General features: G+C 40.7%; 1 protein-coding gene across 7 annotated transcripts; it reads right to left on the bottom strand.

Annotated features, from left to right (window-relative positions):
- Window positions 1–6,404: 6,404 nt before the first annotated feature.
- RECQL (RecQ like helicase) lies at window positions 6,405–21,394 on the bottom strand. 7 transcript variants are annotated; one of them, XR_014944398.1, is made up of 15 exons: window positions 21,352–21,394; window positions 19,905–19,977; window positions 17,782–17,979; window positions 15,656–15,835; window positions 14,743–14,849; window positions 13,676–13,874; window positions 12,981–13,147; window positions 12,371–12,452; window positions 11,192–11,340; window positions 10,988–11,105; window positions 9,431–9,569; window positions 9,217–9,308; window positions 7,855–8,074; window positions 6,875–7,136; window positions 6,405–6,726 (listed from the first exon to the last, which is right to left on the bottom strand). XR_014944398.1 is itself a non-coding variant. In XM_085542649.1 (15 exons), the coding sequence occupies exons 7-15, from the start codon at window positions 13,055–13,057 to the stop codon at window positions 6,538–6,540; spliced, it is 1,248 nt and encodes a 415-aa protein (XP_085398775.1). In that variant the 5' UTR covers window positions 13,058–13,147; window positions 13,676–13,874; window positions 14,743–14,849; window positions 15,656–15,835; window positions 17,782–17,979; window positions 19,905–19,977; window positions 21,352–21,394; the 3' UTR covers window positions 6,405–6,537. The 7 variants fall into 7 exon arrangements, 6 of the variants coding, with proteins under 6 accessions (XP_085398775.1, XP_085398774.1, XP_032301942.2 ...); XM_085542649.1 differs by having other exon boundaries at window positions 6,875–7,004; window positions 12,371–12,504; XM_085542648.1 differs by having other exon boundaries at window positions 6,875–7,004; window positions 12,371–12,492.
- Between the last annotated feature and the right edge of the window lies 1 nt (window position 21,395).

The raw sequence follows: 21,395 nt of genomic DNA, 5'->3' as shown, positions 1-21,395 counted from the left end.
ATATAATCTCGTTCCCAGGCTGGAGTGCCCTCCTTCTTCTCTCGAACTTCTCGGAGAGTGGGAAGCGTTCCAGCCGTGTCGCCTAGAGTTCACAGTAGGACTCTCGGTTTTCGGAGACTCTCTCTCTCTCTGTTTCGTTCGATTTTGTTAGCCTTAATTATATTATATTGTGTTATCTTGTATTTCGATATCATATTTAGTAAAATAAGTTTTTCCTCCTTAGATTGTCGCTGTTTTATCCCACTCCCCTTTTCCCCCTCCTTTCCGGGCCCCGGGGGGGGGCGTGGGGTGGCTTCCCCTGTCACGGGCATAGGTAAATCTAAGTAACCCGTGACAGATTTTTTGGTGGAGAATGCGGGCATAGAGCTTTTTAGCTTTTAGAACAACTCTCTCTTTGCTCTTAAAGAGCTTCGTTACGGGAGTGTTCGGAGTGTTATCTTTCCGTAGCTGCTCACGGAGAACGTGACCTTGAAATACCAGACAAATTGTCAACATTAAGGGCTGCTGCACATTCTCAGCATTGCTATCTAACTTTTGTGTAGAAAACAAAGGGATTTCTTTCTCCCTTAGAGCAAAGCTAGCTAGCTCTGACTTTTACAGAGCCTGCCAGCTATGAATCCACTCTTCATCCCAGTTGCTCTGTTTAAGGGATTGAAAGCAATTATGATCTTCTTAAAGTATTGGTCAACTATTAACACCATAATTTGGTGTTGTGGAATTGTGCAGATATATAGCCTAATAAGGTGGATACTGATGGAGACACCTGCCTGGTACTTTTACGAGATGTGGTATGGTCAGAATTTTGGCATCTACACCTCAGATGCAATTGTGAATCTTACTAACACTTGCATCCCAGATGGAACAGGCAATTTTACAAATACTTGCATCCCAGATGGAACAGGCAATTTTACAAACACCACCATGTTTAATTCATTGTACAGGCTAAAAAAACCCTTTTTATTTAGGTTGTACTCTCAGATTTCCACACGCTTTTCAATAACTGAGATAGGGTTCATACTTGCATTCATGTTATCACTATCAATGCATGCATATATGTTCCTATGCATTCGTTCTATGCGGAAGTCTCCTCCAGAACCAGAGAATGATGACTGGCAGGGAATATGGAAAGGTTTAGGAAAAGTCTTAGAAGCATGGGGACCCGCAGTGTCATGGGATTTCACTCTTGAACACCTAAGGGACCCTAAGAAATTAAGTGAGTATTTGGGTCAGAGATCTAAGGAGGTAAACCTTATGTGGGGTTTGGCTTATGCATACCGTGCTTTGTATCATACTATTCTGGAGAGAGAGAGTTTCCGATCTGAGATTCAAGCCCAAGTTAATTCTGATCAGTCACAGGAGGCATCAGTAGCAATATCAGTTGCCCCTGTGGAAGGCAAGAAATGGAAACGGGTGTCCACGCGTCTAGAACGAAAAGAAGGAGAAGCACAGGGGGGGGCAGCAGAAGACCCAGGTGCCGGGCATGGAGCAGTACCGAAAAAAGCAAAGGCAAAAACCAAGAGGCATGAAGAAGAGACTGATGATGAGGAGGAAATCACCTATTGTCGACCTCTGAAGCTGACTGAAATCCAAGGCTCAAGAAAGGAGTTTACACGGCGTCAAGATGAAGGTATCCTTGCTTGGTTGCTTCGCTGCTGGGACAACGGGGCCAACAGCTTGTCTCTAGATGGTAATGAAGCTCGCCAACTAGGAAGCATTGCCCAAGATGCAGGTATCGACAGAGGGATTAGCAGATGTTCGGATGGAGCTGCTACTCTCTGGTTGCGGCTGTTAGAAGCCGTGAGAGAAAGGTACCCCTATAAGGATGCTTTGAAGCCTAAATTTGATAGTTGGAATACCGTCCAAAAAGGTATTCAGCGCCTGAGGGAATTGGCCATGGCGAAAATGTTGTACAGCCCTGATCCAAGCGAACTTGACCCTGAGAGAGTGAGGGCCGATCCTGACATGTGGCAGAAAATCACAAGTACAGCACCAGAGAGAATTGCACAGTCATTGGTATCAGGATCTAAAGGATTCGTGGACAGATGGCCCCGAGTTGTTGAGCTGATTATAATGCTTCAAACCATCGATCAGCAGCTCCCCCAACTGCATGCCGCAGTTTCTGCCATCTCACGGCTAGAAAACCGAGTAGATGAAATGTGCAAGAAATTGTTTCCATCAACTAATTGTAATGATCCCGTAATAGTATCAGAAACAACTGATGAAGGTCAATCCTCGTACGGGCCACCAGGTCTAATGAAGGATCTGATCAAACTAGTCCAGTCCTACTCCCCACCTGCATCATCAAAAGTCTCAGCTGTTAAACGCACATGCTTCCCAGCTCGAGCAAAGAACAACAGTACGATTGCACCGCGTGTTTCCATGTGGCGCTACCTACGTGACCGTGGAGAAGACATGAGGAAGTGGCATGATCAGCCTACTTCTGCACTACGAGCACGGGTGAAAGAACTACTAGACATACCAACCACCAGTGGAGTTGCTCCAGTCATCACAGGTAACCAATAGAGGGGCCCTGCCCTCAGTCAGGGGAGGGAAAGGGATAATAGAGTTTATTGGACTGTGTGGATTCGATGGCCTGGCACATCAGAACCACAGGAATATAAGGCGCTGGTGGATACCGGTGCACAGTGCACCCTAATGCCCTCCAGTCATGAAGGGACAGAATCAATCCATATTTCTGGAGTGACTGGGGGCTCTCAAGAATTGACTGTGCTGGAGGCTGAAATAAGCCTCACTGGCAAAGACTGGCAAAAACATCCTATTGTGACTGGCCCAGGGGCTCCATGTATACTGGGTATTGATTACCTCAGAAGGGGGCATTTCAAGGATCCTAAGGGGTATCGATGGGCCTTTGGGATAGCTGCTGTAGACATGGACAACATTAAGCAGCTGTCTGTTTTGCCTGGCCTGTCAGAGGACCCGTCTGTTGTGGGGCTGCTACGAGTAAAAGAGCAGCAGGTACCGATTGCTACAAAGACAGTGCATAGACGGCAGTATCGCACCAACAGGGATTCCTTGCTCCCCATTCATGATTTGATTCGCCAGTTGGAGAATCAGGGAGTGATCAGTAAAACTCACTCACCTTTTAACAGCCCCATATGGCCAGTGCGTAAAGCCAGTGGAGAATGGAGGCTGACAGTAGACTACCGTGGCCTGAATGAGGTCACACCCCCATTGAGCGCTGCTGTGCCGGACATGTTGGAACTCCAGTACGAGCTGGAGTCAAAAGCAGCCAAATGGTATGCCACCATTGACATTGCCAATGCCTTCTTTTCTATTCCTTTGGCCGCAGAATGCAAGCCACAGTTTGCCTTCACCTGGAGGGGCATTCAGTATACTTGGAACCGTTTGCCCCAGGGGTGGAAACACAGCCCAACCATTTGCCATGGGTTGGTTCAAACTGTACTGGAACAGGGTGGTGCTCCTGAACACCTACAGTACATTGATGACATTGTTGTGTGGGGTGATACAGCAGAAGAAGTTTTCACAAAAGGAGAGCAGATAATCCGGATTCTTCTACAAGCTGGCTTTGCTATTAAGCGAAGCAAAGTAAAAGGACCTGCCCGGGAAATTCAGTTCTTAGGTATAAAGTGGCAGGATGGACGTCGTCACATCCCAACAGATGTGATCGACAAAATCACTGCCATGTCTCCACCAACTAGCAAGAAAGAGACACAATCTTTCCTGGGTGCAGTGGGCTTTTGGAGGATGCACATTCCAAACTACAGCCTCATTGTAAGCCCCCTTTATCAGGTAACGCGGAAGAAGAATGATTTTGCATGGGGCCCTGAGCAGCAGCAGGCTTTTGAACAGATTAAACAAGAGATAGCCCGTGCTGTAGCCCTGGGGCCAGTACGGACTGGACAGGATGTAAAGAACATCCTCTATACTGCTGCTGGAGAGAAAGGCCCCACTTGGAGTTTGTGGCAAAGAGCCTCAGGAGAGACCCGAGGCCGACCCCTGGGATTCTGGAGTCGATCATATAAGGGGTCTGAAGAGTGCTACACTCCAACTGAGAAGGAGATCTTAGCCGCGTATGAGGGGGTTCGGGCTGCTTCCGAAGTAGTCGGGACTGAAACACAGCTCCTTTTGGCACCTCGACTGCCAGTGCTGAACTGGATGTTCAAAGGACAGGTTCCCTCCACCCATCATGCTACCGATGTCACCTGGAGCAAGTGGATTACGCTGATTACACAGCGAGCGCGAATGGGAAACCTCAATCGTCCAGGAATCCTAGAGGTAATCATGGACTGGCCTGAAGATAAAAAGTTTGGAACATCACCAGCAGAAGAGGTATCACGTGCTAAAGAGGCCCCACCATACAACGAATTACCAGAAAATGAAAAGAAATATGCCCTATTCACTGACGGATCATGTCGCATTGTATGGAAGCATCGCAAATGGAAAGCTGCTGTGTGGAGCCCCACACGACAGGTTGCAGAGGCCACTGAAGGTAAGGGAGAATCAAGTCAGTTTGCAGAGGTAAAAGCTGTCCAGCTGGCCTTAGATGTTGCTGAACGGGAGAGGTGGCCAATGCTGTATCTTTATACTGACTCATGGATGGTGGCAAATGCCTTATGGGGGTGGTTACAGCGGTGGGAACAAAATAACTGGCAACGGAGGGGAAAATCTGTTTGGGCCGCTGAACTATGGAAGGACATTGCTTCCCGAACAAAGAATATGGTTGTAAAGGTGCGTCATGTGGATGCACATGTGCCCAAAAGTCGGGCTACTGAAGAACAACAAAACAACCATCAGGTAGATAAAGCTGCCAAAATTGAGGTGGCTCACATTGACTTGGACTGGCAGAATAAGGGTGAATTATTTCTAGCTCGATGGGCTCATGAGACCTCAGGCCATCAAGGAAGAGACGCAACATATAAGTGGGCCAGAGACCGAGGGGTGGACTTAACCATGGACGCTATTGCGCAGATTATTCATGATTGTGAAACATGTGCCATAATTAAACAAGCCAGAAGGATGAAACCTCTCTGGGAGGAAGGGCGATGGCAAAAGTATAAATATGGGGAGGCGTGGCAGGTTGATTATATCACCTTGCCACGATCTCGCAGTGGTAAGTGTTATGTACTCACTATGGTAGAGGCAACCACTGGGTGGCTTGAAACATACGCAGTACCCCATGCAACTGCTCGAAACACCATATTAGGTCTTGAGAAACAAGTCTTGTGGCGACATGGCACCCCAGAAAGAATTGAATCTGATAATGGGACACATTTCAAAAATTCTCTTATAAATACTTGGGCCAAAGATCATGGCATTGAGTGGATTTATCATATTCCCTACCATGCACCAGCTTCTGGTAAAATTGAACGATATAATGGGTTGTTGAAAACTATGTTGAAAGCAATGGGTGGTGGAACATTTAAGCACTGGGAGAAGAATCTGGCAGAAGCCACTTGGTTGGTCAATACTAGAGGATCTGTCAATCGTGATGGTCCTAGTCAATCTAGCCCCCTACACACTGTAGAAGGAGATAAGGTCCCTGTTATACATGTAAAGAACATGTTGGGAAAAGCTGTTTGGGTCCTTCCAGCTTCTGGAAAGGGCAAACCTATCCGTGGAACTGTCTTTGCCCAGGGACCTGGGTGCACTTGGTGGGTAATGCAGAAGGATGGGGATGTTCAATGTGTGCCACAAGGGAATTTGATGCTGGGGGAGTGCAGTCAATAATTTTATGTATCTATATATATATATATATGTTTGCATGTGTAGTGTATTTTAGTTATTATAGTTGTACATTTAGTTATGTTACATGCAATTCTACTATTTAGCTATCACAATTTTACATACGTGTATATATATGTATATATATGTATATATTAACCATGATGTAATAATGTAGAATAAGGGGTGGAATGTCATGGTTTTGTAATTTTGTAATTTTGCTATCAGTATTCCACATCATAACATCATGTCAAGTATGGATACTTCTGTTGAATGTGCAGTCCACAGAAGAAGACTACATATCCCAGAGAACAACAGGAGTAACAATAAGTCACGGGACCAGGACTCTATATAATCTCGTTCCCAGGCTGGAGTGCCCTCCTTCTTCTCTCGAACTTCTCGGAGAGTGGGAAGCGTTCCAGCCGTGTCGCCTAGAGTTCACAGTAGGCCTCTCGGTTTTCGGAGACTCTCTCTCTCTCTGTTTCGTTCGATTTTGTTAGCCTTAATTATATTATATTGTGTTATCTTGTATTTCGATATCATATTTAGTAAAATAAGTTTTTCCTCCTTAGATTGTCGCTGTTTTATCCCACTCCCCTTTTCCCCCTCCTTTCCGGGCCCCGGGGGGGGGCGTGGGGTGGCTTCCCCTGTCACGGGCATAGGTAAATCTAAGTAACCCGTGACAAAAGACACTTGGTTCCTTTTCTTTTTTTTAAACTTAAATTATTATTTAAAAAAAAAATCACATACAAAAGTCCATTACTAAAATACAAGTTCACACACTGGACCGTCCATGGAGAGGTAAATGTGATGAGATCATAAATGCAGTTTGTGTTAATCAAGGACTACGGGTTGGTCATCTCCAGCTGCCTGAAGCTTAGGCTTCTTTGCTTTTACGTTAGTCCCAGAGTTAGGTCGCTTATGTTCTTGTGATTTCTTCACTGCTGAATTCAGGGTAGTCTTTGAAACAGTCTGAGCATTTTCACCGCTTCCTTCTGACTTGGAAGATTCAGATGGTTTGTTCTGTAAGTCATAGACAATTGTATTAAAATCCTAATAGTTTTCTTCTTTTCTAGCATTCTCATGCAGAAGGGATGATAGCTACTTTAAATACATTGAACAGGTGCCAACCTCTTTACATAGAGCTTATTTTAAGTATTGATATAAATACCTTGTAAACGCTTTTCTTGTTTGTTGTCCCTTGTATTGTGATGATGTGTGCCTCGTTTTTCAGCAGCCTCGCTTTTGGTCCTATCTTCAGGTAGGATATTGTAGCAAATGCCGTGAAGCTGAAGTCTTCCCTGAGTAAATTAAATTGGTTTCATTTGAGAAAGGTGAAGACAAAGTCAGGATGGAGCACGCAGGGGATAAACAGGACACGTACAGTAATTCTGCTGATTGATGTTCCAGGCAGCAGCTTGGTTCTGCTTCACCTAACCAAGTAGATAGTCTCTTAACCTTGAGTTCATCTGGCCAGTGGTTAACATAGTTTAGTCTGTGGACTTTTATATGTATACAAACACATACCCCTCCCAATCTTTTGGAATAAATGGAGAAAAGAGAAAATAACATCACTCACTGCTCACCCTCTCCAGACTATAAAAACTAGCTGTATAAGAGAATACCAAAAAGAATCATAAATAATGTGATTAATTACTTGACTTCATGCATATTTCTAAAACTATTTTAGAAGACAAAGCGTACAGCACAGAAAGCCTTGTTAAAAAAAGAAGCACTGTTATCTCTATGCTTTCTTACAATTTGAGTGCCACTATCCACATTAATCAGCCTATCTTAAATTCTATGTGGTAACTCTACTTCCTTTGCTTATCCATGGCATGTAAATAAGACTCATTCTAAATAGCAGACTTCTCCAACACAAAGCTTCCTGCAGCTCTGAAGGTTCCACATACGTCACTGCAGAAGCCCCCAGCTTTTTAAAATTGAGAGCTACAGCATTTCAAACATTCCTATAACTTCTGTTTTAACTTAACCAAATAGAAATACAGTCATCTCCTGTTTGGTTTTTAAATACATTAGATGATTCTGAAGGAAATGACAGAACATTGCCATTAATACTACATGGAAGCAACATGACAATAATGAAAAATGGCTATTAGTTGTAAGAGAAGAAAATAATAATCTTCATACCTCAGATACTGCTGCAGCAGTAAGTGGGCAATAATTCTCTCCAGTTCCTCTCGAGGGAGCTTTGGTGGAGTAACTTCTGACACCCTGAGTTTTGATAAACCTTTTCCAGACCAAGCATCAATTAGCTTCAGTGGAGTGAGCTTCTCACTCATGTTTTCTGCTTGCTCGAGTATCTTGATCAGATCTGTGCAGTATCCTGTGATATCCTTTTTCTCAAGCGCTACAAAAATCAATCATATTTATAATGCAGATCACTTGCAGTTAGTTTCCAAATATAAAGTAGCTGCATACATTTAAGTACTTTTATATAAGAAGATATATCCATAAGTATACATATCTACGTGCCATGTAATGCTAATGCTTTCAGCGCTTTGTTTTTTTAAACTAACTTAAACTGATCTGTAACTTCTCCTCTAGTCAAACTTATATTAACATTTCTAGTTCATTAGTAAAACTCTGATCCTGCAAACATTTTTAGGCGTTTGCATTACAAACCACACATTATTTCTAAAACTTATTTACAAAGCATAATATTTGTATGGTAGCTACTATATTGTAGCTATTATATTGTTCCGCAACTGGATTCCTTTTCTTCACCTATAATGTTTATTATAAAAAGAACAGAGAGCAAAAAGGAGCTGAGGAACACGCTTAATGTGTTTCTTCTCTCAAGGCATTTACAAACTAAGAGAAAAATATATTTAGCTGTACAAATTAGCTTCCTCATGTGTAATTAAACTTCAAGTATTCATCACTACACCATTCAAATGCTTCACAACAGGTAGATAGAAGACAATGAGGTAGTATTTTCCACATTTTACACCAATTATCTGATATTCAAAAGATTTTAAGGTGTTTTTGTGTGTCTCAGAGATGCCCAAGACTAACTATTTCTCAAGTCTTCTCAAAGATTTCTCATCTTTCTACAGCATTTCCTGTATCTAAGTTATGGGTTCTACTTACTAAGTCTGACAACAGATACTCCTTAGAGCCTATGTGTGAACAGGTTGACAGGGAAGGAACAAATGCAGCTTTCACACCCTTAAGAAAACCCTTAAACAAGACAGGACCCAAACCAATCTCTTGTATGTCTCATATTCACTTTTAGGAGCAGATGAACTGCTGAGCCTGAAAGATATCACAGGCAAAAAGCTGTATAAAGACATATCCTGTTAAGTACTCCATAACTGGCAACAGAAAGTCAAAGGAAACTGATCTTCATAACAGAAGTTGCAACTGGATAACAGGCAATACAGCAAACACACTTCACAGAGGTTGCTCACAATCACTCTAAACTAGAATATTTTTTCAGCCAATGTTTTCCATGTTCTGTGTCTTTATTTGTAAAAAGAAATTACTTACAGTTTTCTCTACAGCAGTTATCGCACATTCTGTTGCAATTTGCAGACTCCCATACTTCATCAAAATGACGGGCTATGAGCACCCGGCGACACCTGAAAGAACAAGTATGATTTGCAACTCTGATAGAATGAAATAAATCTTTTGATATAAGCTTACTCTTAGACTGAGCCCAACAAAGGCTGCTCAGAATGCTATTTAAAAACAAGTAACTTACTTGTTCATGTCCTGGCAGTAAGACACCATGTCGTACAGCTTCTCTTGCCCCACATTTTCCATCACTACCATTGAGCTGATTCTGAATATATCTCCAAAACCATAATACAAGATGCAGTCAGCCTTTTGGTCATCCCTACCTGCGATACATTAAAACAAAGAAAACATGAAGAGTTTAGGCATAGTCCAGTACAAGTTCCAATCACACCTTCATTGACTTATGTAGCCCCATACAGAGGACACCACTGTAACAGACTATTAAGTGTAACATCAGCCAATAGAATGCAACATGATACAGACTAGAAACAAAATAGATCAGTCCCACAACTACACAATCAAATAAAATCTATGGAAGGAAGGTTCTGACTCTTGAACCACTAAAATATAACACTGATGTGATACAGAAATTGAATGCAGTCACCGTTTTCTCACCTTTCATCTCTTGGAAAATCTTATCCAAATATATCCTGAAGCTTAATTCACACTCCATTAAAAGATACTGTGACCTTCAAATACCTTATTAGGTATTCATAACAGATTGAGATTTATGATTAGACAAAATATTCCATTTAAAACCAATTTTGACTTCTACAGTTGAACTTAAATTACCTCTTTCTTTTGGCTACCCCTCCTGATGATGGGATGGGTACTCTCCTACTATCTGCAAGATCCAAAGAGCAGAAAGAACCTACACCTACACTTGGTAAGAGTTTTATAAATATAAATATAAATATATATATATATATATATATATATATAGGAGAAACTACCTCAGTTGGGTGGCCAACTGGGAGGAAAAAGGAAAGTTTCATAAACTAAGTGATATGCTGAAGCAAATGAATAACAGTACTTAATGAACACCCTCAGAAAAATCCCATTTAAATTAAGTATTGTAAAACATACAAAAGCCTGCTGCAATCACCCTAAGCTGATAAAGACTGTGAAACAACTACTTAACGCCTGTAAGACCCGTGACTTACCAATATTTATAATTCATGTTACCTCATGTGCTATCTAGAATGAAACGGGTTCTACTGTAGGCAGATAACTCCCACAACTTTGATGGCTCTTATCTTTTAGGCCAGCAGACATGTTCTAGCATAGAGAGAGTTAAAATCTCAACCAAAATCTTCCCTGTTCCACTTGTTTTTCTGAGGCCAGGAAAATTCAGAGATCACACATCGTCTAGAGTATGTGAGCAATTTACACATCCTAGTTGCTATGCAAAGGAAATAAAAACCCCTTCTGTGACAAGTCTGATCAATGTCATGTCGTCCTGCTAAGCCACAGATGCCAGAAAAATCAAGTAACTCAAAAAAAATTCTGAGTAAAGGGCTGGACACTCAGCTATATTTGCTACACTGCAGTACAGAGGCCTGAAATCCACGAATGAAGTTTATATCTGCTTTAAGATATCTTTATAGAGGGCAGAGTAACATTCATACTTTGAAATTCAGCTCAAAGACGAGATACTGCACGCAGGCCTGAAATGAAAGCGTAGTTTTATTAGCCAAACAGATGTTAATGGATGCTTTGCAAATGCTGTTTCCTACAATACCTGCACGTCCACTTTCTTGGTAGTAATTCTCCATTGACTTGCTCATTGAATGATGAATTACAAACCTCACATCAGGTTTATCAATTCCCATGCCGAAAGCAACAGTTGCCACTACAACCTGAAATAAGAACAAGAAACCTTCAAGGTACCAAGTTATGATTTATTTTAACAAGACAGAAGTCTGTGAAAAAATATCAGTTTAACCTGAATTTGATTTGCTGACCATCCTTTATGAACTTTGGTCTTATATTTAGCATCCATGTTTGCATGGTAAGTTCCTGCCTTGATTCCCAGTTTCTGCAAACTCACAGTGACTTGCTCAGAGTCCTTCTGAGAAAAACAGTAAACAATTCCTGCATAAAAGAAAAAAAAACGATGCCCTCTTGTCATGTCTTAAAAAAAATAATAAACAAACACCCTACAATCCATTTTGTTAGTTTAAAAATAACAAGTCAGTAAAGAGTCTTTGTGCCTATTCAGTACGCAGTATTGGTAGTCACAAAAGAAATTTAGATCATCAATCTGAAAAAGACAGAATAGGTCAAAAGTTCTCCTATCGAGCTTCTTAAATTATGAGGGGGGAAAAATGGCTTATCTACCTTGTAGGGCTTTTTCTTACTGTAGGGAAAACAGTTCAACTTACAGCTGTAGCTTGTAGGTTAAAGAGAAAAAATGGATTCCAATGAATAATCATGGTAGCGATTATTATCAAGGAAGACAATGCTTTTTAGTCCTTATGTGAAGCAGTCCTTTACTAAAGAGGTCCAGTAAGTCTCCTATGGCATCTGATATCTCACCTGAGATTTCAGATAAATCAACTTCTTGTCAGTCTGACCCAAATCTAAGATTATACACAAACTTGTGCAGTTTTTAATCATCTTAGTACAGTTCTGTATACAGGTGCAAAGCTGTAAATCAAGGACAAACAAAGACTGCTGCTCCATAAAACCGGGATCTGTTGCTCTTGTAATAGAGTACTCTTGATTTTAGGTATATATGTAGGGTGCTCCAAAGGTAATTTCTCATACTTATTTCCACGGAAAGTACAACAGGTACAAAGAGCACAACACCATTATTTGGTAGTGCAAATTCTCAAATACAAAACACTATTCTTCAACATAGTCCTCACTATTAGCTGTGGATTTTCTCCAGTGTTGAGCAAGAACCTGGATGCCACACTCATAAATTGGAAGAAAATTTAAACAGTAACAAATGGAATGAGTAATAACTCAAGGTACAGATATGACTAAATTTTGTATCTTTTTGACACTGGGTGCTTAATATTTGGCTAAAGTGGAATTTCTCTGTATGTTTCAGGACCACTTGGAATAATTCATGTAACGCTAAATACTATTTATAATAGTACACTTTTATATTGCTTACCTGAGAGCCCTTTGTATCTTCCATTAATGATCTTAACAATGTCCTCAATGAAATCGTCATTATTCGAAGGTTTATGCCGAACCTCAAAAACATAATACATGTGTGCCAGAGAGTTCATCCAGCTGGCAAGCAATCTGTTAAAACAATGCTTTTATCCTACTTCTCCAAGTACAGTAAATACAACTGTTCTGTTATTTAACCAGAATTGCTATACTCTCATTACTAAGAGTCAGATTACATCTGAAAAGCTGACAGGATGAAAAGACGAACTAAGATCCCATGAAGAACAGTAAGTTACGGTCATACAATACAGTACAACAAGCTAATTCAAGCCTTTTTGTAATGATACATTTCTCAATAGACTGCAGCAGCCCGAGCCTGCTTGTCTACACCTTGCCTGTATACAGTCCTAACTGCTAAGCCTTACTCAGAAAAGTCAGGGCAGCCCATGTTGCTATGCAAATGACAGTAGATTCAGATGAAGTCATTAAAGAGCACTGCCACTCTAGCAATTATTATGTGCAACTGACAATTTATCCTGAAATTCATCAGCTGTAACTTACAGGAGATAATATGGCCACAAGGCACTTGAACAGCTAATAAGACATACCTCATAGTAAAGATTAGGCCGGTTGAAAGACGCAGTAAAGGTAATGCATTTCTGAATGTGTAAAATATTCTGAGCATCCTTTAGAACATGATTTGTAGCAGTTGCAGTTAATCCAATCAAGGGAGCACAAGGAAACTGTCTTTTCAAGATACCGAGGGATTTGTAGTCTGAGCAGGAATATAAAGATATTATTGCGTTGCATTAAACAACATACAGATTACTTCACAGATTATTTCACTTACACACTAAAATGTGTTTTATCAATTCCAAAAGCATTGTCATCCCCTAACTGTCTTAACAGATCATGAGACTTTGCATCCCAGAATGAGATTCTTTACCTCACCTAGACTGCTGAAGACTGGTGTCCAAAATTACACATTTTTCCTGTAGCAGATTCCAGATGACTGTATGGGCTTTAATAAAGATGATACCCAAAAACAGTTTCAACAGCACTTTTTTCAGAATGCTAACACCACAAAGGACATTGAAACAGCTCCAACTTGAATGAATCTAGCTACTGGACAAGGATAGTTGTTTATGAACATAAGTTCTTGAGCTAATGCATATTCTTGTCATACCTAACTATGGAATTATTTCCTTAACATATGAAGAAAGTACTTAATCTTATTTCAGGCTTAACTTATTATTTATTTATGCTTGAATAACCCTGCAAATCAGATTTCTAAAGAGCATACCTGGCCTGAAGTCATGGCCCCACTGACTGCAACAGTGGACCTCATCTACAGCAATGCGAGCAAGACATCCTGCTTGATAAGCTTTCTCTAGCTTTGACATGAACATTTTGCTTTTTGCAATCTTCTCTGGGGTCACATAAAGGAGCTTCAGTTGTGATTTTCTGTCTAGCATCTGGCTGTGAACCCACTTCACATGTTCCTGTTCAAAACAAAAGGAGAAATCGGGCGTGAGGAAACCAGGGCAGCACGCTGAAGTTGCTTACTGTTAAGGCTCTTAAGAGGTTAATGACAATTCATAGGAGGTAACCAACAAAGACAGATAAACTGTTAGATAGTATTTCCGCTACTGCAAGTCCTTGCAAAAGACCACTATATATAAAAGACTAATTTTCCCATTAAACTATAATGTATCAAACAAGCCTGCAATACTACAAGTATAAAATAATTCTTTGTACACAACAAGCTGTAACCTGTATCACAGAATTTTTAATATGCTCTACCTGAAAGCTGGCTGCAAGTTTGGCAAGTAGCATCAGGACACTAAGCTATTGGATCCACTGACATGTGCAGTTTAATGACTGTGGCCTCCCGGTAGTCAGGAAAAAAATAAATCACTATAAGAATTAATTGATTAATAACAAGCTGTGAAATAAAATACTTCTTGGCCTTGGTATTAAACATTTACCATCCCAAAGGAAGACAAAATACTGCATGTAAAAGCCTGCATTGCTCAAGAAGTCACTTCGTGGACAAAAATCACCTCCTCCAATCTTCTCTTGAGACTAGAAATGCAGTAAAAACAGAAAAAAAAACACCAAAGATACTTCACATCCTTTAACTGGCCCCATGCAATCAACCCATTCCATGTAAGTTGTTGGTTTAAACATGCCCTTGTTATTAAAACAAGAATGCTGTAAATTCATTCATGTTACACATACCACAGCAAACAGCTGGTAAGATTGCTTTGATAGCATTAGCTACTAAAACTGTGCCATCCAGCATTCAAAAAGAACATAAACAGAGGTGAGATGTGAACTTGGGCATAAAATCTTAACAGATAAACATACCTTACTGCTAGAAGCATTTAATAAAGTTGCAGAAATGCCAAGCTGTTCCAAAACCATGAGCTGATCTTCCATAAGTGATATCAAAGGACATATCACAAGCGTAAAACCTGTAATAATAAATTATCAGTGACATCTGAACCATCAAGTTCACACACTGTCACTTCTAATACTTCTTTATTTTTTATTATTATTATTTTTTTAATAATGCATCAATCCTGCACTGTTAAAAATGGCTAAAAGGAACTTAAACTTTATATACTTAGTAGCTGATTCCTCTCCTAGATAGTTGATGAGTGCAAGGTCACATAAGGACATGATTGATCAACTGACTATGATATGCACCTTCTCTTAAAACCTAAGCTGCAAAAAGCAGAGTACAAGGACTAGTATACAAAACCAAGCAAGTCAGATTCACAGCTGTGTCACGAGGTGACATGTAACTAAGCAATGCCAGGCACTGATAGGTTTGATCTTTGTAAATAAAGGAACTTCCATGCAATCAGATGGGTTACTTTTCCCAAAAGAAGTTTAAAAACTACAGCTGGATACTTGTTTTTTTTAACAGATGTAGAAATGCTCACCTATGCCCTACGCTCACATAAAAAACTCCAAGAGGAGCGATGTCCAAAGAGAGATCCTTCCCCAGCGGCAGTCAGCCCTTAAATGGGGTCTAGGTGAGGTGCAGCCAGGCTCCACCCCTTCCAGTAGAAGAGCTGAACTGCCTTCACTTTTGCTCCCCTTAGGTGGTCAATCAGAGGTTCAGGCCGTGATTCAACAGTTCCCATACAGCAGTCTTTTCCAACATTAATGATTCTATGATTAAACACCAATGCAACATGCATTCTGTAAAGAACCTCATGAGGGGGAAGCTAAATTCAGTTGTTTATATATGGCTCCTCCTCCTCATACATACCATCAGAACATACAGCTGGTAACTGATAACAAAGGCTCTTTCCACCACCTGTAGGCATGACAAGAAATACATCCTTTCCTGCCATTGTAGCATTTACAGTTTCAAGTTGCAAGGATCTAAACTTCTGGAGTTTAAACTTGTTTTCCAGCGCAGTTTTTATCTTCTCATACCATGGAAAATCTGTTAAGGACAAAAGTAAATACATAAAAGGCATTTTTACCTATTTTCTTTAAATAGAAGAAAGGGTAACTTGCATATCCAGTAACTAGAGTAGAAATTGACACACTTTTAGATGCAAGAGTTTTCAAAGATTCAATAAGGGCGCAAAACCCAAGTCTGTATAATCTAATTTCTAGTAAATGTACCTTTGAAAACCCTGTGCAAACACAAACATAATCCACCTCCAGACTAAGGGCTTTCATTTACATACTAATGCTAAAAATATCACAAACAGATGAAGCACTTTAAAGTGCTAATGATTAAGTCGATTAGTCCAAAATTGAATGGAAACAAGAAGCCAATCCTGAAAATAAATAAAAGCAGACATGGAGTCCTACAACAGCCTTACTACACAGCTGCCCAAATGCCTCCTTCATACAAATGTAGTCATTGCAAGGAAGATAATGAAGGCAGGTTTATGTTCCATATATTCCAGACATAATAAGCTGTGGGACTTGAGATGGCATTGCTTTCTAATCTACAGAGATCAGAGAAAAGTTCCAAGGCTCTGTGAGAACAAGAAAAGCCTCCCATTGATTTCAGTGGGCTCTAAACTGAAAACAAATTTAGCTATATTTCTTATTCAGTATATACAAATACAGCAAATGATTGAAAAACATGTTAAGTTATAAAGCACAAGAGAAAAGACACCCAAAATATGTAATTCTGTTCAGTAGCACTGATCTGAAATTATACCGCATCAGTAATAAAAGTGAAGTTGGAGGATGAGAATCAAAATAAATTGATCTAATTGAATTTGCTAGTAATAGCGTGGTCCAAACCAACCAGCTATCCAGGACTCCAGTTAATGTTTACCTGAAAAATAGCACTTCCAAGAGAACAGCAGCCCATGGGACATTTGGAACTTCAACTAATTCTACTGTATTAACATTTTCTACAGTGTTTTTTTAAGTCAGAACCTATCAAATTTGCATCATTAGGCAAGATAGCGGGGTTACATAACCCACGCTAAAACCACTGGTGTCCTACCAATTCAAGCAAGAAGAAACAGAGACAGTAAGAAGCAACTTTAAGAATGCAAGATTGTTATCAACTAAACCTGAAAACATCCAGAGTAATTATTTCCTGTTTATTTTTTGTCTAAAAATACATACTGCAATGTATCCAGATTTACTCTTGGATTATTATTGCAAATACAATTAAGCTGTGACTTTGCATCAAGAACAAAAGTAGCAGTTGTGGTTTAACCCAACAGACAGCTCAGCACCACCACAGCTGCTCACAAACTTCCTTCTCGCAGTAGGATGGGGGAGAGGATCAGTAAAAAAGCAAATTAGTACTTGTGAGACGAGATAAAAACTATTTACTAAGAAGAAAATGAATTGAAAAGGAGGATTATAATAGAAATGATAATAATGTAATACATAATTCCAATAGAAGTGATTCACAAAACAACTGCTCATTATCTGCCAACTGATGCACAGTCAGTCCCTGAACTGCAAGGGAATATCCCTTTGCTCAGCTGTCCCCACCCAGCTCCCCGTGCAGCTTCAGCCCGCTTCTTAGCAGGACAATGTAATAAGTTGAAATCCCCTTGGCTGCTTATAGCACGGCTCAGCAACAACTAAAACATTGGTGAGTTATTAACATTGTTTTTCTTCCAAAGACAAAACATAGCATCCTACCAGACACGGAAAAGGAAAAAAACCAACTCTGCCCCAGCTGAAACCAGGACAACAGTTATAAAAGGCCATTCTTCTAGACTAGAGGTACTCAGGTCAGTGTTAAATGCCCAACGAGGCAAGCACGTAATTATCCTGTGTAAGATGGCAGGCCACCCAGCTGAACAAAACAGAATGGAACAAAATCACTATCCAAACAGAACTCTGTACAAACACATTTTTCCCGTACTAAATTAAATTGCTTCTGTTAGAATATTTGCAAACCTGTTTTACTCCATGCCTCAACTGAGGTTTCGGTCTCTTTACTTCCCCCTGCTGCTGACTCTCCTGAGGACTGCTTTATCAGCTTCTTTAATGTCTCTTTCTTTTGGATGAGTTCTTGCTGTTTATCCAGCAGCTCCTGAATCTGCATCTCCACTGCCTGTAGCTCATTATCAATGGAAAGCAGTTCCTCCTCTAGCACTGATGACAAAAACAGGGAAAAAGCAAAATATTAACATGAATAACATATTTCGCTTGTTGATTGAGAACAATCAAATTAAACACAAACCAAAAGCATCGAGAGGAAAAAAGACAGCATGCTAAACACACTAGTAAGATCACAACAGCTTAATTTTTGTACTTACCATGCAAAAATACTTTGCAGTGGTTAATGAGGTCTTTCATATATTAGTAAGCTGCATGAAAGCACTTGTGTGCTCCACATTGTCACCTCTGATACAGTGTAAGAGATAAGCAACACTAGCACTGACTACATTGATTAATAGAGAAAAAGTGCATCACAATTTTGTCTCCCAAATGTGGAGTCTCTCCAGAGAAATACTTGCCATTATTTTCTTTTCTGCAGATGTAAGTAGGGAAATGAAAAGCAAATTGCATCTGCCTGATGTTAAAGTTGAAAGAGTTATAATGAACACAAAAGTGTACACCAGGCAGTTGCAATGTGAGCTCGGTGTTAAAACATCTTTAGTAGACTGCATTTACATGTAAGAAGCAACTTTAACCTCAGCAAGCAGAAGTCTTCTAGAGATGGAAATAGACATTAGAAGGAAGCTGTGTTTCATGCACTCACATCTTCTCTTTTGTGCAGATCCAGAGCATTTTCTAAGTGTCAAGGTTTGAACATGGAGTACAAAAGCTTTTTGTGAACACAGGCCATTCTTCAGATTTGAAAGAGCTGAAGCAACTACTTCCCAGATGCCTAACTTAGATTCTAAGTGAAACTTTGGCAGGAACTTGTCTCTATACAAGCCATACTTCACACAGATGCATATAAGGATGTATCAGGAATGGTGTGGTGAGCAGGACTAGGGAAGTAATCCTGCCTCTGTACTCAGCATTGGTGAGGCCTCGCCTCGAGTACTGTGTTCAGTTTTAGGTACCACAGTACAGAAAGGACGTGTAGGTGCTGCAGCAGGTCCAGAGAAGGGCAACAGGCAACAAGGCTTGTGAAGGGCTTGGACAATATGCCCTGAGAGGAGAGACTGAGGGAACTGAGGCTGTTTAATCTGGGGAAAAGGAGACTGAGGGGAGACCTTATTGCTCTCTTCCAATACCTGAAAGCAGCTTACAGCAAGAGCAGGGCAGGTCTCTTCTCAGTGGTGACATGACGAGGGGAAACGGCCTCAAGTTCTGCCAGGGTTTGGATATCAAGAAAAATTTCTTTACAGAAAGGGTTGTTAAGCACTGGAATAGGCTCCCCAGGCAGGTGGCTGAGTCACCATCCCTGGATGTGTTTAAAAACCACTTGGATGTGGTGCTCAGGGACATGATTTAACAAAGGGTTGTTAGAGTTGGGGTAGTATGGTTAGGGTGTGGCTGGACTTGGTGATCTTTAAGGTCTTTTCCAACCTGAGCAATTCAATGATTCTATGGGCTGTGCTCTAGAACTTAACCCCCCAAGATGAAAAAGTAATAACACAGTATGTCAACCACGTACCATCATTTTCAAGCCAGGCTTGAAAATCGTTAAAAAACCCATTTCTTTCCTCCAAAATACTACATTTGGTCCAAACACAGCAGATATGATAAATTTCTTACAGGAGGAAAAATGTTTCACATGCAAAAAGCTATCCTCTTTACGCGTCATTTCCTTGACAAATCAACTTCAATTTTAGTTTCTAACCTAAGAAACAAAAACATTATGCAGTTCAAAAACAGACAAAGAAACAAACTAAAAACCACACACAGGCAGGATGGTTGGACCATCCTAAACCATTCTATTACTTTGTGAAACATCTCTTTCTTCAAATCTGAAGTACAGCAACACAGACCTGATACTCTTTTCTGCATACACTGAATTCCTATAAATAATAATATATCAGGTGATCATGTCTGTTAACCAAAAGATAGCAAAATGAAAACACTGAATGCTAATTTTGTATTACCTTCCACAGCTGTCATCTCTAGAGAATACAGAGGGCTGTCCTCAGAAGAATTTACTTAACCAAGTCACTGTCACTAAGAATAAAACAAACAAGAAAAGTTGCATTAGTAATCCTTCTAAAGGTAGAACATACCACAAGCAGTTTGTCAAAACATGAGAATAAAAGCTCCTCAGTCCAACTGTAAAGAGAGCAGTGGTAATAGGATGTGATCAAGGAAAGCATCCTTACAGTTACCCCAGGCTGCATCAAAAGAAGGGAGGGCAGCAAAGCAAGGGAGAGGACTGTTTGAGCATTGGGCTGTGCATGGAACAGGGATGGGGTAGAGCTTCTGCTGGGAATAGTACTGTGCAAGAGATGGGGCTGCGTATGGGATGAGGCTTTAGATGAGCCTCGCAAGGTGCAGGATGAGCATGGGGCTGTGCATGGCTACAGCGTACGGGTAGTGATTGAAGTGGAGATGGGGTTGTGCTGGTTCTAGGGTTGGAAATAAGAACAGGACAGAGCTCCCATCCTCCCACCCACACAATGTACATCCACCAGGATCAAGGATGGTACTGGGGCTGCAGCCCCCAAAACCTGCAGTGTTCCACAATAGGGCTCTTCCCGTTCTCCCCTTTCATTTGCCACCTTTGTACCCACAGATTCAGTGACAAGAATCGAGCAAGCACACATATGCATTTTCTCATGCATGCTCACATAAGTACCCAGAGGAGCTCTGTAAAGCAATCTCCTTATCCCCCGCAGAAACTGCATATCTGCTCTAAATGATAATACCTTATAATATAATATTATTAATAACAATATTATTAACTATAATGAAAATGAATGGGAAGAAAACTCCTTCCCATTCAGTGTGCAGCTGCAGTGAGCGTAGGGCTCGGGCACAGCAGTAGCATTTTTTGTGTGCCCTGGTCCAGTCACTTGTTATAGAGGAAAAAAAGAATAAACCACGCCTTCCAGAACTCATTCATCCCCCACACACCTCTTCTTTAAATAATAAATAAATGAATCTCATTCACACCTGGTATATGGGATCAATGATAGAAATAGTACAAGTCTTTATTTGAGCTTTGGATCCACCACAATGGATCAAATTTGAGACAACGAACCTTACGGAACCCTTCCAACTCAGATATTCTAAGATTCTATGACCGTTCTCCTGTATTCTGAACCTCACGAGGCCCCATAGGGAACACTGCATCGAGGCTCAGAGCTCCCAGCACAAGAAAGGTGTGGAGCTGCTGGAATGGGCCCAGATGAGGCCATGAAGATGCTCAGAGGGATGAAGTGAGAGCGCAAGGCATGAAGTGGTAGCGTTTACTAAGGCAATAAAACCCACGATAAAGCCTCTCCTTAGAGACAGCTCCCTCACTCAGCAATAAAGCCCCACCACGTACATCTATAACCTCTCACCGACAGAAAAGCAAGTAAATAAACAGGAAGATACCTGAACTCGCATCATGGAGCTGAGAGCCAACAGGAACGAAAGCG

This window comes from Coturnix japonica, chromosome 1 (assembly GCF_054131305.1).
Source record: "Coturnix japonica strain WE chromosome 1, WE-NBRP24, whole genome shotgun sequence".
Lineage (NCBI taxonomy): Eukaryota > Metazoa > Chordata > Aves > Galliformes > Phasianidae > Coturnix > Coturnix japonica.
This window is presented reverse-complemented; position numbering and strand designations above follow the sequence as displayed.